Source organism: Cajanus cajan, chromosome 7, assembly GCF_000230855.2.
Source record: "Cajanus cajan strain Asha chromosome 7, NIPB_CcT2T_4, whole genome shotgun sequence".
Taxonomy (NCBI): domain Eukaryota; kingdom Viridiplantae; phylum Streptophyta; class Magnoliopsida; order Fabales; family Fabaceae; genus Cajanus; species Cajanus cajan.
Window position 1 is genome coordinate 44,901,679 of NC_138523.1, and position 18,495 is coordinate 44,920,173.

General features: G+C 30.1%; 1 protein-coding gene across 7 annotated transcripts; it reads left to right on the forward strand.

Annotated features, from left to right (window-relative positions):
* The first annotated feature begins 392 nt into the window (after positions 1-392).
* Positions 393-10,458, forward strand: LOC109795379 (putative inactive histone-lysine N-methyltransferase SUVR2). 7 transcript variants are annotated; one of them, XM_029270159.2, is made up of 10 exons: positions 393-631; positions 1,428-1,527; positions 3,769-4,118; positions 4,395-4,866; positions 5,283-6,187; positions 6,426-6,691; positions 7,437-7,503; positions 8,070-8,120; positions 9,073-9,166; positions 10,228-10,458. In XM_029270159.2, the coding sequence occupies exons 3-10, from the start codon at positions 3,933-3,935 to the stop codon at positions 10,266-10,268; spliced, it is 2,082 nt and encodes a 693-aa protein (XP_029125992.1). In that variant the 5' UTR covers positions 393-631; positions 1,428-1,527; positions 3,769-3,932; the 3' UTR covers positions 10,269-10,458. The 7 variants fall into 7 exon arrangements, 6 of the variants coding, with proteins under 6 accessions (XP_029125992.1, XP_020210444.1, XP_029125990.1 ...); XM_029270157.2 differs by lacking the exon at positions 393-631 and adding an exon at positions 747-1,260; XM_029270158.2 differs by lacking the exon at positions 393-631 and adding an exon at positions 747-1,212.
* Positions 10,459-18,495: the final 8,037 nt, after the last annotated feature.

Here is an 18,495-nt window from a genome sequence, read left to right on the forward strand (position 1 = left end):
ATAATTTATATATGTAAATTCAAAGTACTTATTTATTATAAAAATTAAATTTGAGGCGTAGGAATAAAGAAAAAGGGAGTGATAACCATTTTTGTTTTAGGTCCCTTGCGGTTTTGGACACTTTTGCCTCCTTTGTTCTTTAATTCCGTCAACGCAGAATAAATGAAAGGGTTATCTTGTTTTTGATGAATTAATGATATGCAGCGTAGAACTAGAAAGTCATGGTCAATCTACTGGAGAGGTCAAACCATAAAATTCCATCCAATAAAAACGCCACGTCATCCGGTGCATGACACGTGTCGGTGGCCCACTTAACAAACCCGACCCAATAGACTATGCGACTCTTCTGCTTCCAGCTTCCGCTGCATATAAGCGCGCAGTCACGCATGTATTCTCCAATAGATTTTCGTGGAAGCCAAACACACATAGAACTCTCAAGTTTACGAGTTTGGATCTTGCATGACCAAAACGTGTTCCGTTAAAGGGAGTGGTAACTTGCTCTACAAGTGTTCGTCATATCGTAGCTCTCAGTCTTGTTCGAAGCTTCCACACAAAATAATGTAACATTGCTTCCTTCGCAAGATTCTTCTTCACCACTAGCTCCCGTGCTACGTTTCCACTGTTCGATTCTGTATGTAAAATCTCTTTCATTTTCTTTTAATCTTGTTTTTATTACTCTACTTCTTTCGCCCTTTCAATTATTTATTGGAACAATGCGAATTAAGATGGAACATGTCATTTCTAATTCCACAGTGATACATAAAAGTAATAATAATAAGTGAAATATTATATCATATTATTTACTACTGTAGTATTTTTTTAGTCTTTAAATATTGCCGAGAGTGAACGCTAAAAGGTGAATTTATCGTACTTTGAATTAAACACGAAAATGCTTATAAACCCCTTTCCTTTTCCCGTGAAATCCTGTGCCAAACCACAATAAGGGTGGTTTGAACCAAAATTCATTTCTCAATTTTTTAGGGGAAATGCGTAGCTTCAAACACAGGAATTTGCGGCTGAGTATAGCAAACAGTGTGTGTTTGTTATCACGGTTTAAAAACGGGAGGAATATTTAGTTACAAAGGAGGTGAATCTCCTCGTTACGCAGGAACGGAGAGAGGTATAGTGTAGTGAAAACACAATGGACTGGATCCAATAACACAAAAGTAGTGGGGGTTTGTTTTCAGCTGCTGGCTGGATATTATTTTGAAGGTAATTTGTAAAAGTGCTGGCTACGACTTGCCCTAACATTAAATTGGGGTAATTTCTCTTTCACTTTTTTTTTTTTTTTTTTTTTACAATAAGAAAAACGCAGCTGAAACAGTTTATGAAGGATTTGATCACAAGATCAATACTGTAACTTACAATATATTGGTTCATCGAGTCCGGAATTGAAATTTTAAAACTTTTCATACTTCTTGCTGCAGTATCCTTTGGAATTATTCTTTCCCTGCTGATGCATAAGCTCATTTCCTTTTTGAAAGAGGAGCAAAACGATAATCTAGTTGCATGAATTGATTTCCGAAGGTACATTCATACATTCATGTAGGAACCTTTTAAGATGTTTTAGTGGATGGAAGCGACGAAAAGATAGAGGAAGCTCTTTTAAACTGAGTGTGTCTATAATGTGTTTCATTTAATAGCAAAAATAAAAATAAAATAATAGCAAAATGTTGCATTTTGTGTGGCCGGACTTGCACTTGAGTCATGGGGGTTGATTGGGATTTGTAAGTGTAAACAATATTTGTTTTCGATTGCACTCAATGAAATTTTTATTTTAAAAATTCAAGTATTCCAATGTGTTCCTATACTGGATACTTATTTGGGTGTGGCAGTCATGTAGGAGTAAAATGTTTCCTAGATTCCCTGACTGTTACTAGATATTTCCAAATATTGATTGAGATATTTGAAAATAACGTGAATACAAAATGTTGTTTATATTTCCTTGTATTTGTTTTATTAACATATATAAATTTAATTATACTATTATGTAATTAACTTTGTTGCTTGTGGAATAGCTTTCTTCTACAAAGCGCTGTTTATACTTCTTTTTTTTAAATAAAAAAGTCTGATTACTTGTTTAGTTCCTATACCTTTATAATATTTATGTTTTAGTTCTTATATCTAAAAACTGCTCATTTTAATACACGTATACCTTTTTTTATATTTTTTTTATTTCTAATACATATGTTTTATAATTTGTTTTAGTTCATACATTTTTTGGATAAAGAAGACTTCAACGAATTAAAAAGTGTATCTCTAGATATTAAAATGAGTAACTCTTTTTGTGTAAGGTCTAAAATGTGTACATGTATAAGAACCAAATAAGTGATTAAACCAAATAAATAATACAAATCCAAAATGATATAATAATTATAAAATCTATATATTTTATAAATTAATGCAAAATTTTAAAATTTATTTTCTTTTTTAATCAAAGCCCTTACCAACACTTTTGGCATGTTCTTGGCTTGGAAAGTGGTGGCCTCCCCCTTCTCATAAACTGTTACTTAAACAAAGGATAAGTTTTTTTTACCTTCAATTCTCATATTAATTGTTATGTTGTGTTATAAAAGACATGTACGATGGAGTAACTATTAGTGTCCGGATACCAAGATGCGAGACCAAGAATTTTCCAATAAGAATAAACTCAGCCTCAACTCCTTACACATTTAACTTAATCATGGGACATATAAAATCTTTTCTTATTTTATGGTTGTTGTGGATGATATAGTCTTGGTTGAGGTATCAAAAGTAGTTAACTTTCTACTTGAACTTTGGAAACAAACTTCGAAAACAAAAGGGTTTCCATTTAAGTAGAAGTAAGTCAGCGTATTTGGCAAGAGACAAGATGAATGTGAAGTGGAAGTAAAAGTGGAAGATGTGTAAGTTTAAATATCTAGGATTAATACTAGAAAATGATGGAAAAGTTAACGAGAATGCCACACATAGGATACAAGAAAGATGGCTAAAATGAAGAAATCATTAAGGGATATTTATGACTTCAGAGTTCCTTCCAAACTCAAAGGAAGTTTTATTGTATTGCTATATGTCTAACTATACTATATGACAGTAAATGTTAGACTTCAAAAGGACAACAAAAGAAAAAGGTCAGAGACATAAATAAGAATGTTAGGATGAATGTGTGACCATACAAGCAAAGATAAGATATAAAATATTTGTGTAATGATGAAAGATTGGTGTAGCACCAATTGGAAAAAAAGATAACAGAAAATCAATTAAGATGCTTTTGACATGTAGAAAGAAAGCTCCGGGAGGCACTATTGAGAAGAGTGGATACTAGATAGTGTGGTCTTTGGTCCTGTATGGAGGAGGAGAGGGGGGACAAGAAGGACATTGGAGGAATCTCGTGGTAAATAAAATTGAAAAAACTTAGGTCTTTTGCTGATAGAATAACGTCGTGTGATCCGAGTAGCCAATATCATCTAGTGGGGTTGTTTATCAGTGTTATATGGAGAAAGTTGCTAAAACTATGATATTTCAGTGCATTAATTTTGGATGAGGTATGTCAATTCGCAGTAATACTCTTGGATGAGGTGTAATGTGTGATATCATATTAATAGAGTATTTAGAAAGGTGTCACTTGACTCTTGCGTTGTTCCTTAATTCTTGTTCATCGATGTTTTCCTTCCCTTAAGGTATAATGGTTATATTATATTTGCTTGATTTTTTTCTATGATGATTTTCTTCTCAATGCATTGAATCTCTCTAAGGTGTTGTACTATGATACCATTTTGTTATATGCAGGAAAAGAAAAAAAAAAAAAAAAAAAAGGTTAATTGCGGGGGCATATAAAGCTCAATGTGTTTGCGAGTTTTGGCTAAAAGCAATTTGGAGGGGCACAAAGTTTTTGCATACAAGTGTCTTTTACATTAGTGTTCAATTGCGTGACAAATACTTCTGGAGTTATAATGGCTCCTAATCCAAGAGTCATTAACGCCTATAATGCCATGAGTTCCTTAGGAATTTCTGTTGAAGAGGTGAAACCGGTGTTGAAAAGATTGTTACAATTGTATCAGAATAACTGGGAACTTATTGAAGAAGACAATTATCGTACACTTATAGATGCATACTTTGAATTGAAGGAGGAAGATAAGGTTTCTCTAAACATCTTTTGTTTGTTTATATATTTATACATTGTTTCGATGAATTGTCCTTTTCATTGTAAGTTTTTATTTTGTGTTGATCTGTTGTTTCTGTCGTCCTTATCTTCCTATGGGGTAGATGAAATTTTACTAGTCAAGGGAGTGTTATTTTTTTATTAGTATTTGTGATTTCATCATTTGAATCTACATTCATCAGTTTCTTTCCCTTTGTTTTTTGTTTCTATTTGTGTACTTTGGTGAAACCTTGTAATATTTGTTTTCTAATAGCAAGCAGAAGGTAAGAGAAAAGCTCTAATCAATTATCCTGATGGGGAAAGGCCAAAACAGAAACTGCATTTGGTGGATGGAGATGACCAGGTTTCATCATCTGACAACTCAAAACAAGAGTTGTCTGCAGAAAACACTGAGATACATTCAAAGACTTTTAAACAGGAAATTGTTGAACCTTCTCAACCCTGCATTGGAGATATAGAGGCCACATCCAGTTCACAAAAATTGCGCACAATGTTGAATGAGGGAGAAAGAATCTCACCTTTACCTTGCAAGGTTGCTAGAGATGGAAAATTGCATCCTGAGAAAGCTTCAGCTGCAGGGCATTGTGAAGATCCAATTGATAAAGCTAGCAATCCTCATTTCCATAGGAAAAATATTTCAAGTGATCATCATCAGAAGGAGCTTATGGCACCAAGAACTGCGAAACACAAGTTACATCTTGGACCTGTTTCAAAGAGTTACGATGGTAATTTAGAAAGTCTTTCTGATTACACATCTTTTACCTTTTTATCTTTATTTTGTATTTGTTTTTACATCTATCATGAACCAATTTCTTTCAATTTGAATCCGGAAAGGTCTCCTTTCTTCTAGTTTTTCTTCTGTATAAAAATTAGGAGTGGAGATCCTGAAAGCTATTGATTTGTTATCAATGCTTTGTATATTGGTGCAAAGATGTAGTAAAAATGTCTGAAAAAGGAGCAGTTATAGATGTCTTATACACCAAGACTAGATTAAATCTACCAATTTACAGTTGCCTCTTCATTTTCAAGATATGTGCTCTACTGCATCAGAAAAACAAACATGTTGTACACTTGAACTGTGGTTTAGATGTGTTTTGATATAACTGGTATTTAGTGAATTTCTTGCTGATATTTAATGTAGGCTCATCTGATGTTTCAAAAGGAAATCTTCATGCCAAATCTCTGTTAGCTCTGTTTCATAATGTGCACAAGAAAGGTGATAGCTCAGCTTGCAATAATAACAACAGAACTCAGAAGGGTGATATTAACATTGCTTCTTCACCTTTGGGAGAAGTTAAAATTTTTTTAAACTGCGATGCTGCTTTGAGACAACCAAAATTCCATATTCCTGATTTGGATGCTGTTATGAAGTCCATGGAGGAGAAATACCTGAAGGGTTACAAGATCGTTGAGCCTCAATCATCTATGGTGAAGGTATTAGATGATTTATGTGGAAGTTACTTGAAGCTGGGCTTGAATTTAAATCGAAAGGGGTCACACAATGTGACATGTCTGCCACAGCAAGCAGTTACTGAACATGAAAATAATTCCTTTCACTTTGTCAGTGACCTTACAAAAGGTTCAGAGAATGTTAAAATATCATTGTTAGATGAAACTGGAAGTGAGGACTTGCCAAAGTTTAATTACATACCCAATAATGTAATATATCAAGATGCTAACGTGAATATTTCACTTGCTCGTATTGCGGATGAGGGTTGCTGTGCTGATTGTGCTGGCGACTGTCTTTCCTTACCTTTTCCTTGTGCATGTGCTCAAGAAACAGGTGGGGAGTTTGCTTACACTCCACAAGGTTTGTTGAATGAAGACTTTTTAACAGTTTGCATGTCTATGAAAATGGAACCACAAGATCATCATTTTGTATATTGCCAAGTATGCCCACTGGAGAGGTCTAAGAATGACAACAAAACTGAACCATGCAAGGGGCATCTGGTTAGGAAGTTTATCAAGGAATGCTGGAGGAAATGTGGATGTGACATGCAGTGTGGAAATCGGGTAGTGCAACGAGGCTTAGGATGTAAATTGCAGGTAAATTATTCTTTGAACAATCTTACAATTTATTTGATGAGAATTTTTTTTTCTTCCTTTTATTAATTTTATTGAGGCTGTTATATGTAGTTATGATAAGAGAAAATTGCATTATGTTACCGATGGAAATTAATATGTTTCTGTTAACATTTGTTTTTTATTTGTACCAGCCACTATTGTTGTTACATTTCTTGTATGATATTTGATATATGAAGTCTTGTTATTCTTTATTATTTAGGTGTTTTTGACTGGAGAAGGTAAGGGATGGGGCGTCAGAGCTCTAGAATATTTGCCTAAGGGATGTTTTGTATGTGAATATGCCGGGGAAATATTAACCAATACAGAATTATATGAAAGGATTGTGCAGAACAGCAGCAATGATAGACATACATATCCTGTAACCCTTGATGCAGACTGGGGCTCGGAAGGGGTGTTAAAGGATGAAGAAGCACTATGCTTAGATGCAACATATAATGGAAATGTTGCAAGGTTTATCAATCATAGGTGCTTTTCCAAAATTCATCAACCATATCTGTTATTCAGGATGAAATCGAGTCTGCCCGATTACTATTCTCCTGAAATTGTCCACCTCAATCACTTCCGGCCAAAATTGGGCTAGGCTGATTTATGACATGGAATAGTTTGTCAATTGACGTGATTTACAACAAAGCATTATGATGCAGTTTGATTTATATTGTTGAAATTGGGCTAGCCTGATCACGTGTAGGTTGAGATCTTTATGCATGAAACTGAGTTAAATATGATCACTTGGTTATCCAAAAAAGGAAACAAAGATCCCTCATTCCATGACCAAACTACAATTTTTTATATTATTTTATTTCCTATCATGTTTTTGGATGGAGTGTTAATTAATGATGTCTGCTTTCTTTCGTTTTCTTTTGAATAGTGGAACTAGAGATCAGAATCATTTTTGATAATTGCAGGCTCAATATATAATGAAAGTGAAAATGATTGGAGAACTACAGAATTATTTTATTTGTTTGTCAGTTTACTGGAATTTTGTGGTTCCATTTATGTCAGTTGTCAAAAGCCATCATAAAAAAACATTTTTTACTCCTTTTCCCCTTTTATTTTGTATTGACAAAAATGAGTACCTCTGAGTCCATGACTTGTATCATATTTTCTTTTCTCTTCTTTCACTCATCATTACAAATGTTCTTTTCTATATTTTATTTCTGTCCTTTTCATCTATTGATGTCTAGTATGGTTCCTGTGTTCATGATTTCAGATGCTGGGATGCAAATCTGATAGACATTCCCGTTGAAGTGGAAACTCCTGATCGTCACTATTATCATGTAAAAGTCTGTTTGATAATATATATATATATATATATATATATATATATATATATATATAGAGAGAGAGAGAGAGAGAGAGAGAAAAGAGAGATCCGTTTATTCCAAAATAGACTTACTCTGTTCAATAACTCATGTTTTACATCAAATTTCAACAATCTAACCGTTAAATTTAAAATTCTTAATGCATAGAAGTCCGTAAATTTTTAAAAATTTGTAAATCATTTGATACTTCGTTTCATTAATTAAAATTGACAGATAATCATAAAACTATTTTATACATTTATTTTAATTAATAAAATGAAATATTAAATAATTTTTAAATTTTTTTAAAATTTGTAAATTTGATCTATGCATTAAGGACTTTAAATTCAACGGTTGGATTGTTAAAATTTGATATAGAACATGAGTTATTGAACGGAATAAGACTTACTCCCGAAGTAAACGGATCACCCCTCAATATATATATATATTCATTTTAACAGATTAATTTACTTATATATGAAAAACTGTGAATTTTAACTTTTTGTGTCATATTTGTTGTTTGTTTCGATCCTTGTCTGCAGCTGGCACTCTTTACAAACAGAAATGTAAACGCATACGAGGAGTTGACATGGGTAAGCCGGTTGGAGCAATGGAAGACATTTTCTTTATATATTTTATTTGCAAATATTACTTCTAAATATTGCTTTTAATTGGTGAAATAAAACATGCTTGTTGTTTGTTTTTGTGTGACAACTATGTTTTTCTAGTATTGATTATTGATTTCTTGGTGTTCTTGTCCATACAATGATACAAAGTTTCTGAAGGTGATTGATAATTGACTGGTACAGGGTTATCTTCATTCCCAAGTGTCTTCAACACGTGTGTAATGTTAAAATGTTCTAAAAATAAAGAATACACTGGTGACTTTTTTTGTTTGATATGTGCATTAAAAATCTATTTTTATATTATATTATATAATATAATATAATTTATAATATAAGAGTCTTACTTTTAAATTAAACATTTTCAATATTCTCTACTATGTAAGTGTTTTATGCACATTACCTGAACTAATCAACAATTTTATTTCTTATTGATCTTAAGTTATTTTTCTTTTATATTTATCTGTATAATTTTCGGTTTACCCTTTTTTAAATTATCACTAGTTAAAAAGTTTATATTATAATTTAAATTGCTCATTATAATTTTGAGTAACATTTATATATTTTAAAAAAATTGTATTATAAATTTCATAATGGTACAATTTATGTGTGAAAATAACTGATGCAAAGGTTTTTTACAATCATTTGATCACAAATTGAAATATATCAGATAGTTCATTAGAAAAAAAATATCAAGTTTATGAATTTCAGTAAAACCGTGATGCTGTTAAAGTCTCACTTCGTCTTTGACGTATGCAAAGCTTGCAATTTTGAGAGAATAATATCCTGTAGGGCCTAGGTAATAGTGTTGTTATCCTATACTTATTACTTAATGCACAGAACACTATCTAGAACTTTGCACTCATCTGATGTTTGTCTAAAATCGTTTGAGTTTACTGAAGACACCAGATATTATTTGCAGGACTATTGTATTGACTTTGATGATCATGAACATCCTATTCAAGCATTTAAGTGTTGTTGTGGAAGTGCATTCTGCCGTGATAAGAAACAAAAAGGTCAGTCCGATAATTTGGTCTTAGTCGTGCTATATATATATCACACGTCAGAATATAATTCTTTTCCTTTACGTGCTTTGATTATTGATTTTTCGTTCTTATTCTGTTTCCTACAGTGGTTGTTATGTGGTTTTACAGTTGCAAGAATGGTATATTAAAATTTTCACATGATCAAATTTAATGGTTTGATTTAGGCGTAATTCAATTTCAAATGTCAATTGTTTCATTCCTAATATCAAACTTGCATCACGAATGTCATGTGTCAATTTATTGTTTGTTTTTTAAGAAACACTTTCGTTTTTTTTATATTACTTTTTTTTTTTTTTAAGTTTAAACAAACTAGTCTATAATCTTATAATTTGTAATAAGATTTAACTAGTAATAAAATTAATTTATTTGAACTAATGGTTTTGTTAGCCATTGTCCATTGGTTTATAAAGATAATAGTTAAAAACTAATAAACAGTAAAATTTTGTCAGAAATTATATTAAAAATGTAAGCTAAAATGAATTTCTAACATTGAATATTTTGTTTTCTAATAAAAAAACATACTTGGACGAAAATTGAATAAAAAAATTATTTTTATTTCTAAGCTATTTGTTCAACGGATAGCAAAGCCAATACAAGACTTGAATTGTTTTCTTTTATTTGTAACGATTCTTTTTGGGGAAAAGAAAAATAGCAAATATACTTCACTTAACCAGAGAAATGTTTATATAATCAGTTTTATGCTGGCGATCCCCCAACCATTTCAGTAGGTGCAGCTCGAGCTTAATTTATTAGCCATTAATTAATAATAATTAATTACCTTGTTGATTGGAAAAAAATTGTTTATTTTTTCCTCTACATGTTACTTCTATGTTGTCTCTTGTTCCACTTGTAATTGATGCAGTGGCAAAATGTCAAAAAATGAAGTTATATAAAAGTCCCCTCGAAGTTTCTTTCTTAATATTGTCTTGTTCATGTGAAGCAGTTTACGACTTCTTATGCTCTATCTTTAGATGTTTATTTTACGTGCTACAGAAGATTCTGCTTCTTACACTATTCGATTTGTTTGGCAGGAACTAATAGATCATTGAAAGGTAAAAAACACAGGGAATAAAGGTGAAAGACTCCCCACTCAGGGAGACACATGCTTACGGACGGACTAAATAGTTGACATTTTTTCGTTCGTTGTTTGTTTTCATTTACCATCTATTTGCTGAAAGTTAGCGATAACTGTTTTTCAAAGCAGCTTTTTATGCTTGCTGGAGCAGTAAATGCTAGTCATATAGATGGTTTTTTTTTAGACATTTATGATAGTTGTTGTATTGCGATTTCAAAAAATTTTCAGCCAAGAGTTGAGTTAGGAAAACAAATTCAGTAGGTGAATTTGTCTGCGTTTTACTTGATAAATCTTATACGTGGGAAAACAATTATACATATATCTTCCGTATAAATTGGATAGTGTTATTTTTTGAAATAGGTATATTAGCACAATATATGGAGGAAAATTTTCTAATCATAGATTACAATTAAAAAAATATTAATCCGGTGAGAATAAAACTAAATTATAAACCCATTTTTATGAGATGATTATTATTGTTTTGATTCCTATTATCATTAAAATATATGAGATTAAAACTATATTATAAACTTGTAAAATTATGATTGTTCATGTCTTTATAATTATTATCACTATTAATATCTATTATCATCATAATTATTATCACTCATATTTTTGTCACTAATATCATTGTCAACATCAACATCGATGCTACTCCCTAATAATGACTAATATTAAAAATAATGGCAATTAGGAATGACAAAATAAATTTTGTTTCGAGGGTCAATATGTTGACCGTCAAAAATAGTTCATCTTTTTTTCTTCTTCTTATTATTATCTTATTTTTAATGATAAGTTTAAATAAGTTAATTGAAATTTATTATGTAAGTAATTTGTAACTTGTTGTGTAACAAATATATTATGCATTTAATTTATTTTATGATATATAATTTGAGGTATTTATCTAGTAAATTTGTTGGAAGAGTTATTAGTATAATTATATATTTATTTTATTATGTAGCAAATTTGGTATTTGTTATGTAGAAAATTTATTTTATTATGTAGCAAATTTAGTATTTGTTATCTGGTTAAACATGTTATAATTTGATATTTATTTTATTATTTAGTTACACTAATTTATATAAACCTTTTAGATATTGAAAAAAAAAACATATTAGAGGAGGTACCCAAAATAAATATATAATTTTTTTATTCTTATTTTTTTAGTGAGTCAATCCGTCAATCTACTCCTAAGTGATGCGGGTCAGGACGTCCAACCTAGTTTTTGTTGGTCAATGATGGAGTGGGTCTAAATGGGTCAAATTGACCTATTTTGGCAATGATAATTATGATAATAATGATTAGATGGTTGTAAACTTATAACTACAACATAGAATCAATGATACTAAGAGCATCTGTAATGGGGGTTGCTTATAAACAACCTCCTGTACCACATCAACCCTGACTTACTTTATGGGTTGTTTAAATTTTAGCAAAGTTGCTTCTACAAGCAACTTTGCTAAAATTTAAGCAATCCATAAAGTGGGCCAGAACTAATATGACAATGATATGGTACAAGAGGTTGCTTATAAACAACTCATTAGAGATGCTCTAATAGTCCTATAAGTACATCTTTGTTACTAATACCATTGTCAACATCAACATCGATGTTACCACCTAATGATGATAATAATATTAAAAATAATGGCAATTAGAGATGACAAATGGATCTTGTTTCTAGGGTCGATATGTATGCCGTCAAAAATAGCTCATTTTTTTTTCTTCTTATTATTATCTTATATTTAATGATAACATTAAATAAGTTACATGAGATTTATTATATGAGTAATTTGTAATTTTTTGTGTAACAAATATATTATGCATTTAATTTATTTTATGATATATAATTTGAGATATTTTATGTAGCAAATTTGTTAGAAGAGTTATTATTATAACTATATATTTATTTTATTATGTGGCAAATTTGGTATTTGTTATCTAGCAAATAAAGTTAAATATGTTATAATTTGAGATTTATTTTATTATTTAGCTACGCTAATTTATATAAATTCGTTAGATATTGAGAAAAAAACATGTTAGAGGAGGGATCCAAAATAAATATAATTTTTTTTATTCTTATTTTTTTAGTGAGTCAATCTGCCAACCTATTCCTAAGTGATACGAGTCAGGACATCCAACCTAGTTTTTGTTAGTCAATGATGGAGTGGGTATAAATGGGTTGAATTGGCCCATTTTGTCATTCCTAGTGACAATGATAATTATGATAACAATGATTAGATAACTGCAAACTTATGACTACAACATAGATTCAATGATAGTAATAGTCTTATAAGTATATTTTATTATTGAATTTTATTCCCAACCAATTTTTTAATTGTAAATTAAGGGCTACTAGTTAAAGTTCTTATTTTTTAATTCTAAAGTTTTTCAATTGAAATGTTTCCTAATCATATATATATATGATGAGGATCAAGTTGCTCTAAATTAATAATTCAACTATTTGTAACACTGTGATTTGAGCTTTATTAATTAATTGTATAATATGTATGATTAATTGTTGAATTATTATATTTATTATTGTTTTAGAACTCTAAGGGTCAAAAATTCCTTAAGAGTTAAGTTTTTATTGAGGTAGTTTTAGTTAGAGTCAAGTTAATTAAGTTTAGTGAAGAGTATATAAAGTTTTTTTTAAGATGTAAACTTCATAAGTTTATATCTTCAAAAAACTTAGTGAGAAGTTAGAGAGGGGGAGACTTTGGAACCCAAGAAAGACTCTTTTTCTGCTAACTCCATAGAGCCCTTCTAAATCTTTCCCATAGTTGAGTAAAGTTGAGTAGTTGGAGATTTAAGCTTCAAGAGTTGAGAATCTCAAGTTGAGAGAGTCATATGGTGACCTTGAGAACTCTCAATTCTTTTTCCCTTCTCTTGATTTTGAGCGATTCGAAATAAGGAAAGTTTGTTGATTGTGGTTGTTGGTCTATAATTTTTGAAATCTCCTTGTAGTTGTCCATTTTGATGGCTGAGTTGATTTCATGAGTTAATGAAGATGTTGTTCTTGATGTTACCTTAAAAGATTTTCGTGAATTTGGTGTTTGATAGTTGCATGTTGTGTATGTTGCCAAAAATGTGTTGTATATATTGATTGTGTGTTGAAAGTTGAATTGCATGTTGGATTGGTCTAGATTTCTTGCAAGTTTGAGCCAAACGAAGATTCTGCCAAGTGCAAAGATCTCCATTATGTTGGATACGCTTTCATGGTTGATAAGTGTCTAACTAGTTTGATGAAATATAAATTTGAGACACTTATCTAGCACAATTTTTGTACATATTGATATAATTTTGGCCAATATACTTAGAATCAAAGAGAGACTCTTAATTTACGTTATTACAAGGAGTGATGAGTCTTTTGATCAGATTTTGTGCTTATTTTTGTAGGTTTTGAAGTCTGGAGGCAAACGACTTAGCCCTTCAAAAGGGCTGAACACTTTTAAGTCAGAGAGCTTAACAAGTGCACCAAAGGAGAGGTGCTCAGCCACTTCCAAGCGCTGAGCGGTTTTGGCCCTAGAAGAATGAGTGCTTTCTGCCTCCTAGGCGCTCAGCGGATCTAAAGCGCCCAGCCCCTTTTGCTTGCTTAATGGTGAAGAATCATCTCAGGCGCTCAGCGGATTTGAGGGGCTCAACCCTTCAGATTACTTCATGTTGAAGAATTCTCCAAACCGCTCAACTGTTTCAAGGCGTTGAGCGGTTCTTTCTCTTTCCTGCCTACTTTGTTTTAATTCCAGCACCTATAAAAGGGTAGAGGAGAGAGAAAATAGAAGAAGTTGCATGAGAGAAAGAACAGAGCAGAGAAAAGGAAACAGAGCACCCTGGAGCTTGTGGGAACACAGTTCTTCGGATGATCTTGTTCTTCTACCTTTCTTCTTGCTATTTTGTGCTTTCTTCTTCTATGGAGAGCTAAATCTCTAGGGTTGGGATTGATGTAATCATCGAACTCCTTTGTATTCCTCTTTGATTCATATATATATATATATATATATATATATATATCATCTATTACTCAATGTTAGTGATTTGTATTCTGGTCTTAATATTTTGATAAATTGATCATTTATCTTTGATCTCAGATTTAGAATTTGGTTGGAAAACGTTTTCTGAATCTAGACTTGGAACAAATCACCTATTAGTTTTGAAAGTTAGGAATGATTTTGAAATTAATAGTTGTAATAAGTTCTGACTCTTAATGCAGGATATTTAACTGAATGAAGTGAGGAATCATTCATTGGGTTAAATATCTTAGAATTTCTTATGCCAAGGAATTGGGTCTGAATGGATATAGAGAAATTAATGGCAATGAGTAATGGAATCATTTGAAAGAATCAATAGGAATGCATAGGAGGGAGATTGATGAAATCTAATCCCAACTGTTTCTCATATTTATTTTTCTTAAATTTAACTTGATTTTAGTTACGTAGTTTAATTTACCGCTCACATCAAATATTTAACATGTGTGATAAATCAAGCTCTAAATTTACAAGTAACAATTAGTGTAATAGAGATCAAATTCTTCTTCACAAGTCCCTGAGGATCGACAACTTTTTTATTATATTACAGAGACTTGGGTGCGCTTACTCGAAAAACCAACAATGGTATTGAACATGACTCAAGTCATGGACTCTCTATTCTAACAACGTCAGACACAAGATTAGTAAATCAAATGTAGGTTAATGAAAAATTCTCTAACTTAGTCACGTTATACAATAAATGAAAGACATCAAACATTGTTCTTGACTTAGTAACGTTGAATGCAACATTGATTGTAGGGATGGCAACGGAGCGGGGCGGGTACGAGTTTCATGATACCCGTCCCCGTCCCCGCGAGCCAAACTCATCCCCGTCCCCGTACCCGTACCCGTCGGGTATGTAATTTTCATCCTCATCCTCATCCCCGTCGGGTATCTGGTATACCTGTACTCATACCTGTACTCGTACTCGTACCCGTCAAATTTTTTATTTTTTATTTTTTTTAAATTATAATATTTTTAAATTATTTTTTAATTATATTATAATTATAATTAGGTTATTTCTTTATCTCATATTATAATAAATAATCACACATAAAAAAAATATTAAAATTCTTTAATATAATTAAATTGAAAGTAGGTATTAAATTAAAAATGGGAACAGGGACAGATACGGGTACGGGTACGGGTACGGAGCGGGTAAGTACATACCCATACCCGTACCCGTACTCGATTTAATATATCAAGTTTTACTCGTACCCATACCCGTACCCGGTTAAACCAGATATTTCCCATTAAAGTCGGGACAGGTTCAGATATTACTTGCGGGTATAGGTATATTTGTCATCCCTAATTGATTGCATCAAACATGACCAAGTCAATAATTCTTTGTCTAGACAACATCGAGTGCAAGTTGATCAAGTCCTCCAACCCAATGACATGTCACGTGTCCTACAACCCCTTTCGCGGCCGATTCTTTCAACTTTCAACTTACTTTTGTTTTATCCACACAAAACTACTATATATTTTTTCTTAATAAAACTACACCTAACTTTTTAAATCAATTCTATATAATTTTACTATAATCTGTTCTCTTAAATTATAAACTAAAATATGACTAGCATGCTCCCCAGACTTCGGTTCAATATGGCCTAAATATGATGTGGGGAGTTATCCTCTTACATCTATCTACCTCTGTACACCTGTTAGTTAAGTGAATATCCAGAAGAAGAAAAAAAATATGGGTATTCATAAATATTTATAAAATATAAATTTTAAATAAAAATAAAACAATACACTATAATAATTTTGAAATATCTTATATAAAAAATAGAACAGTTAATTTTATAAATAAAAAAGGATATGAAGATAATTTTAAAATGAGGGTATCCGCTATAACCATACCATCCTTCTTTACTTTGTTAATGATCATATCTTCATTTAACTATCGATTTTATATTCATAACAGATTTGATTTACAAACATTCGCCCACCAATATATGCTTGTACAAATTTTAGTTTAAATACGTGTATAATTCTTATAAAATATGTAATCTTTTAATATAGTCCACTACTCTATTTTTTTATATTAATTTAATTACGCTTTTATTCTTCCAGCATTATAATTATGCATTTTTAATTCTTAAAGCTTTAATTAGGTAATTTTATAGTTTCTTAAGTATCATAATTACACAATTTTTTATCTCAAATTATAATTTAACAACTTTAGTCTATCAAGTGTCACAATTTTAGTTCTTCATATCACAATTATACGATTTTTGACCTATTTAAGTTACATATGTTATAATTATTATTCTATATTAAACAATATATATATATATATATATATATATATATATATATATTACTAAAATTACTAATATATGTAATTTAAATAGGTAAAATTTTGTAGAGTTGTAATATTTTAGAAACTAAAATCATACAATTATAATACTCAAGAGATTAAAATTGTTCAACTAAAAGTTGAAGCCAAAATTGTACAATTATGATACTTAAGGAACTAACATTGTTCAACTAAAATTTGAAAGATTAAAATGATACAACTTATATTTTAAGGATCAAAAACACATTTACTTTTTTTTTTCATCCTTCTAAAATTAAAAACTATTATTTTTTTATTTATCCTATTATGTGGCATTTGTTAACTATTTATCTGTTGAACAAAATGTCAAATAATCAACTTAAGTGATACTTCTAAAAAAGTTTCAAGATATTTAAATTAAATATTATTTATTTATCTTAAAATAAATAATAGAGACAAATGAGTTTTTTTTATGCATTGACAAACTAGTTATTTGAGATCTTGGAAAATATGAAAATCAAAAAAAGTATTTTACAAATATCAAAATAAAAAATTATCATTTTAAAAAAAGAATTTTAAATTTTAAAAAGAATAAAAAATAAAAAATTTTGAAAAAGAAAAACTAAAAACAAAAATATTTCATTTTATAATGACCGAAAACATATTTAGGTCTTGCCAAAATAAAACAAACATTTATATATATTTTTTTAGCCGAAATTTTCGCAACTTAAAACTATGTATCAAGTTAATATTCGAACTAGACTCACTTTAACACTCTATCATCATTTAAATATAAGGAAACAAAAATAGAAGAAAAATGAAAAATGTGAAACCCATCTTCCAACTATAGGCCAAATTTGATGAGAAAGAATTATCTCTATTTCTTTTATTTCCCAAGTTTTTGAAAAAAAAATGAAAATAACACACACTTTATAGAAAGTAATATTTATTAATTTTTCAAAAAGTTAATAATAAATAAATGAAGAAAAAATAATGGTTAGAATTTTTTTCACAACTCCTGTATTTGCTTCACGGGTGACACAGCTGAAGATCAATGTCTATTTTGTCTGGGCTAATGCTCGAATTTGTTTAATAAAATAATATTAGAATAAGGATTAGAGTATTCGTAAAAATGGAAAAAATTAATAGATAAATTATATTTTTACTCCATTTATAGTATTTAATTTACAATTTTAGTCTCTTCATTTCTAATTTTATTATTTAAGTTTTTTAATTTGATAAAATACATGATTCAGATCTCATCAATAGTATACATCAATCATTTTTTAGTAATATAAAAAGAATTAATCACCTATACACTCTTAGTATAAATTTTTTTTACATTGACAACAAATTATATCTTTTAATAGTGACATGTCAGTTACTTATTTAATGAAATAATAATAAAATAAACAACTTTAAAAAATATGATTGATTATTAGTGTAACTGACAGTATAAAAATGATTAACTCATATAAAAATATTAAATATATGTTTTTTTCTGCACCAATGTAACGCCAATTGTTTTATCGGCACCGAGATATCTTCATCAATGCCAATTTGTCAAAAAATAAATTATTAATGAATTTTTTATGGGTGTATACAATAACTAAACTGGAGCTTATCTGTCACCAGATTATTTTCACATATATAAACAAAAGTCAAACTTTAATTAAACATGTTTAAAAGATTTGATCATTAATTAATTGTGCCATGTGCTTAGTAGTACTCGATATTTATATAACAGAGCATGCATTATACCAATGTACAATTTGTGAGTAAAATTAATTGAAAATCACGTTTTACTCGCGTTTAAAAAAACTGACTCATCTGTTGCGAATCGAAGTACGTGTAAGTAACGCTTAGAACATCTATAATAGGAATTTTTTATAAGTAACTCTCAATTATTTTAAATAGATCT

Bases quoted from the DNA above. Each gene is read 5' to 3' on its own strand.
- LOC109795379 (XM_029270159.2), top strand. From the start codon at position 3,933: ATGGCTCCTAATCCAAGAGTCATTAACGCCTATAATGCCATGAGTTCC. The intron at 7,504-8,069 runs GTAAAAGTCTGT...CCTTGTCTGCAG, and splicing joins CTGATCGTCACTATTATCAT to CTGGCACTCTTTACAAACAG. The intron at 8,121-9,072 runs GTAAGCCGGTTG...TATTATTTGCAG, and splicing joins CATACGAGGAGTTGACATGG to GACTATTGTATTGACTTTGA.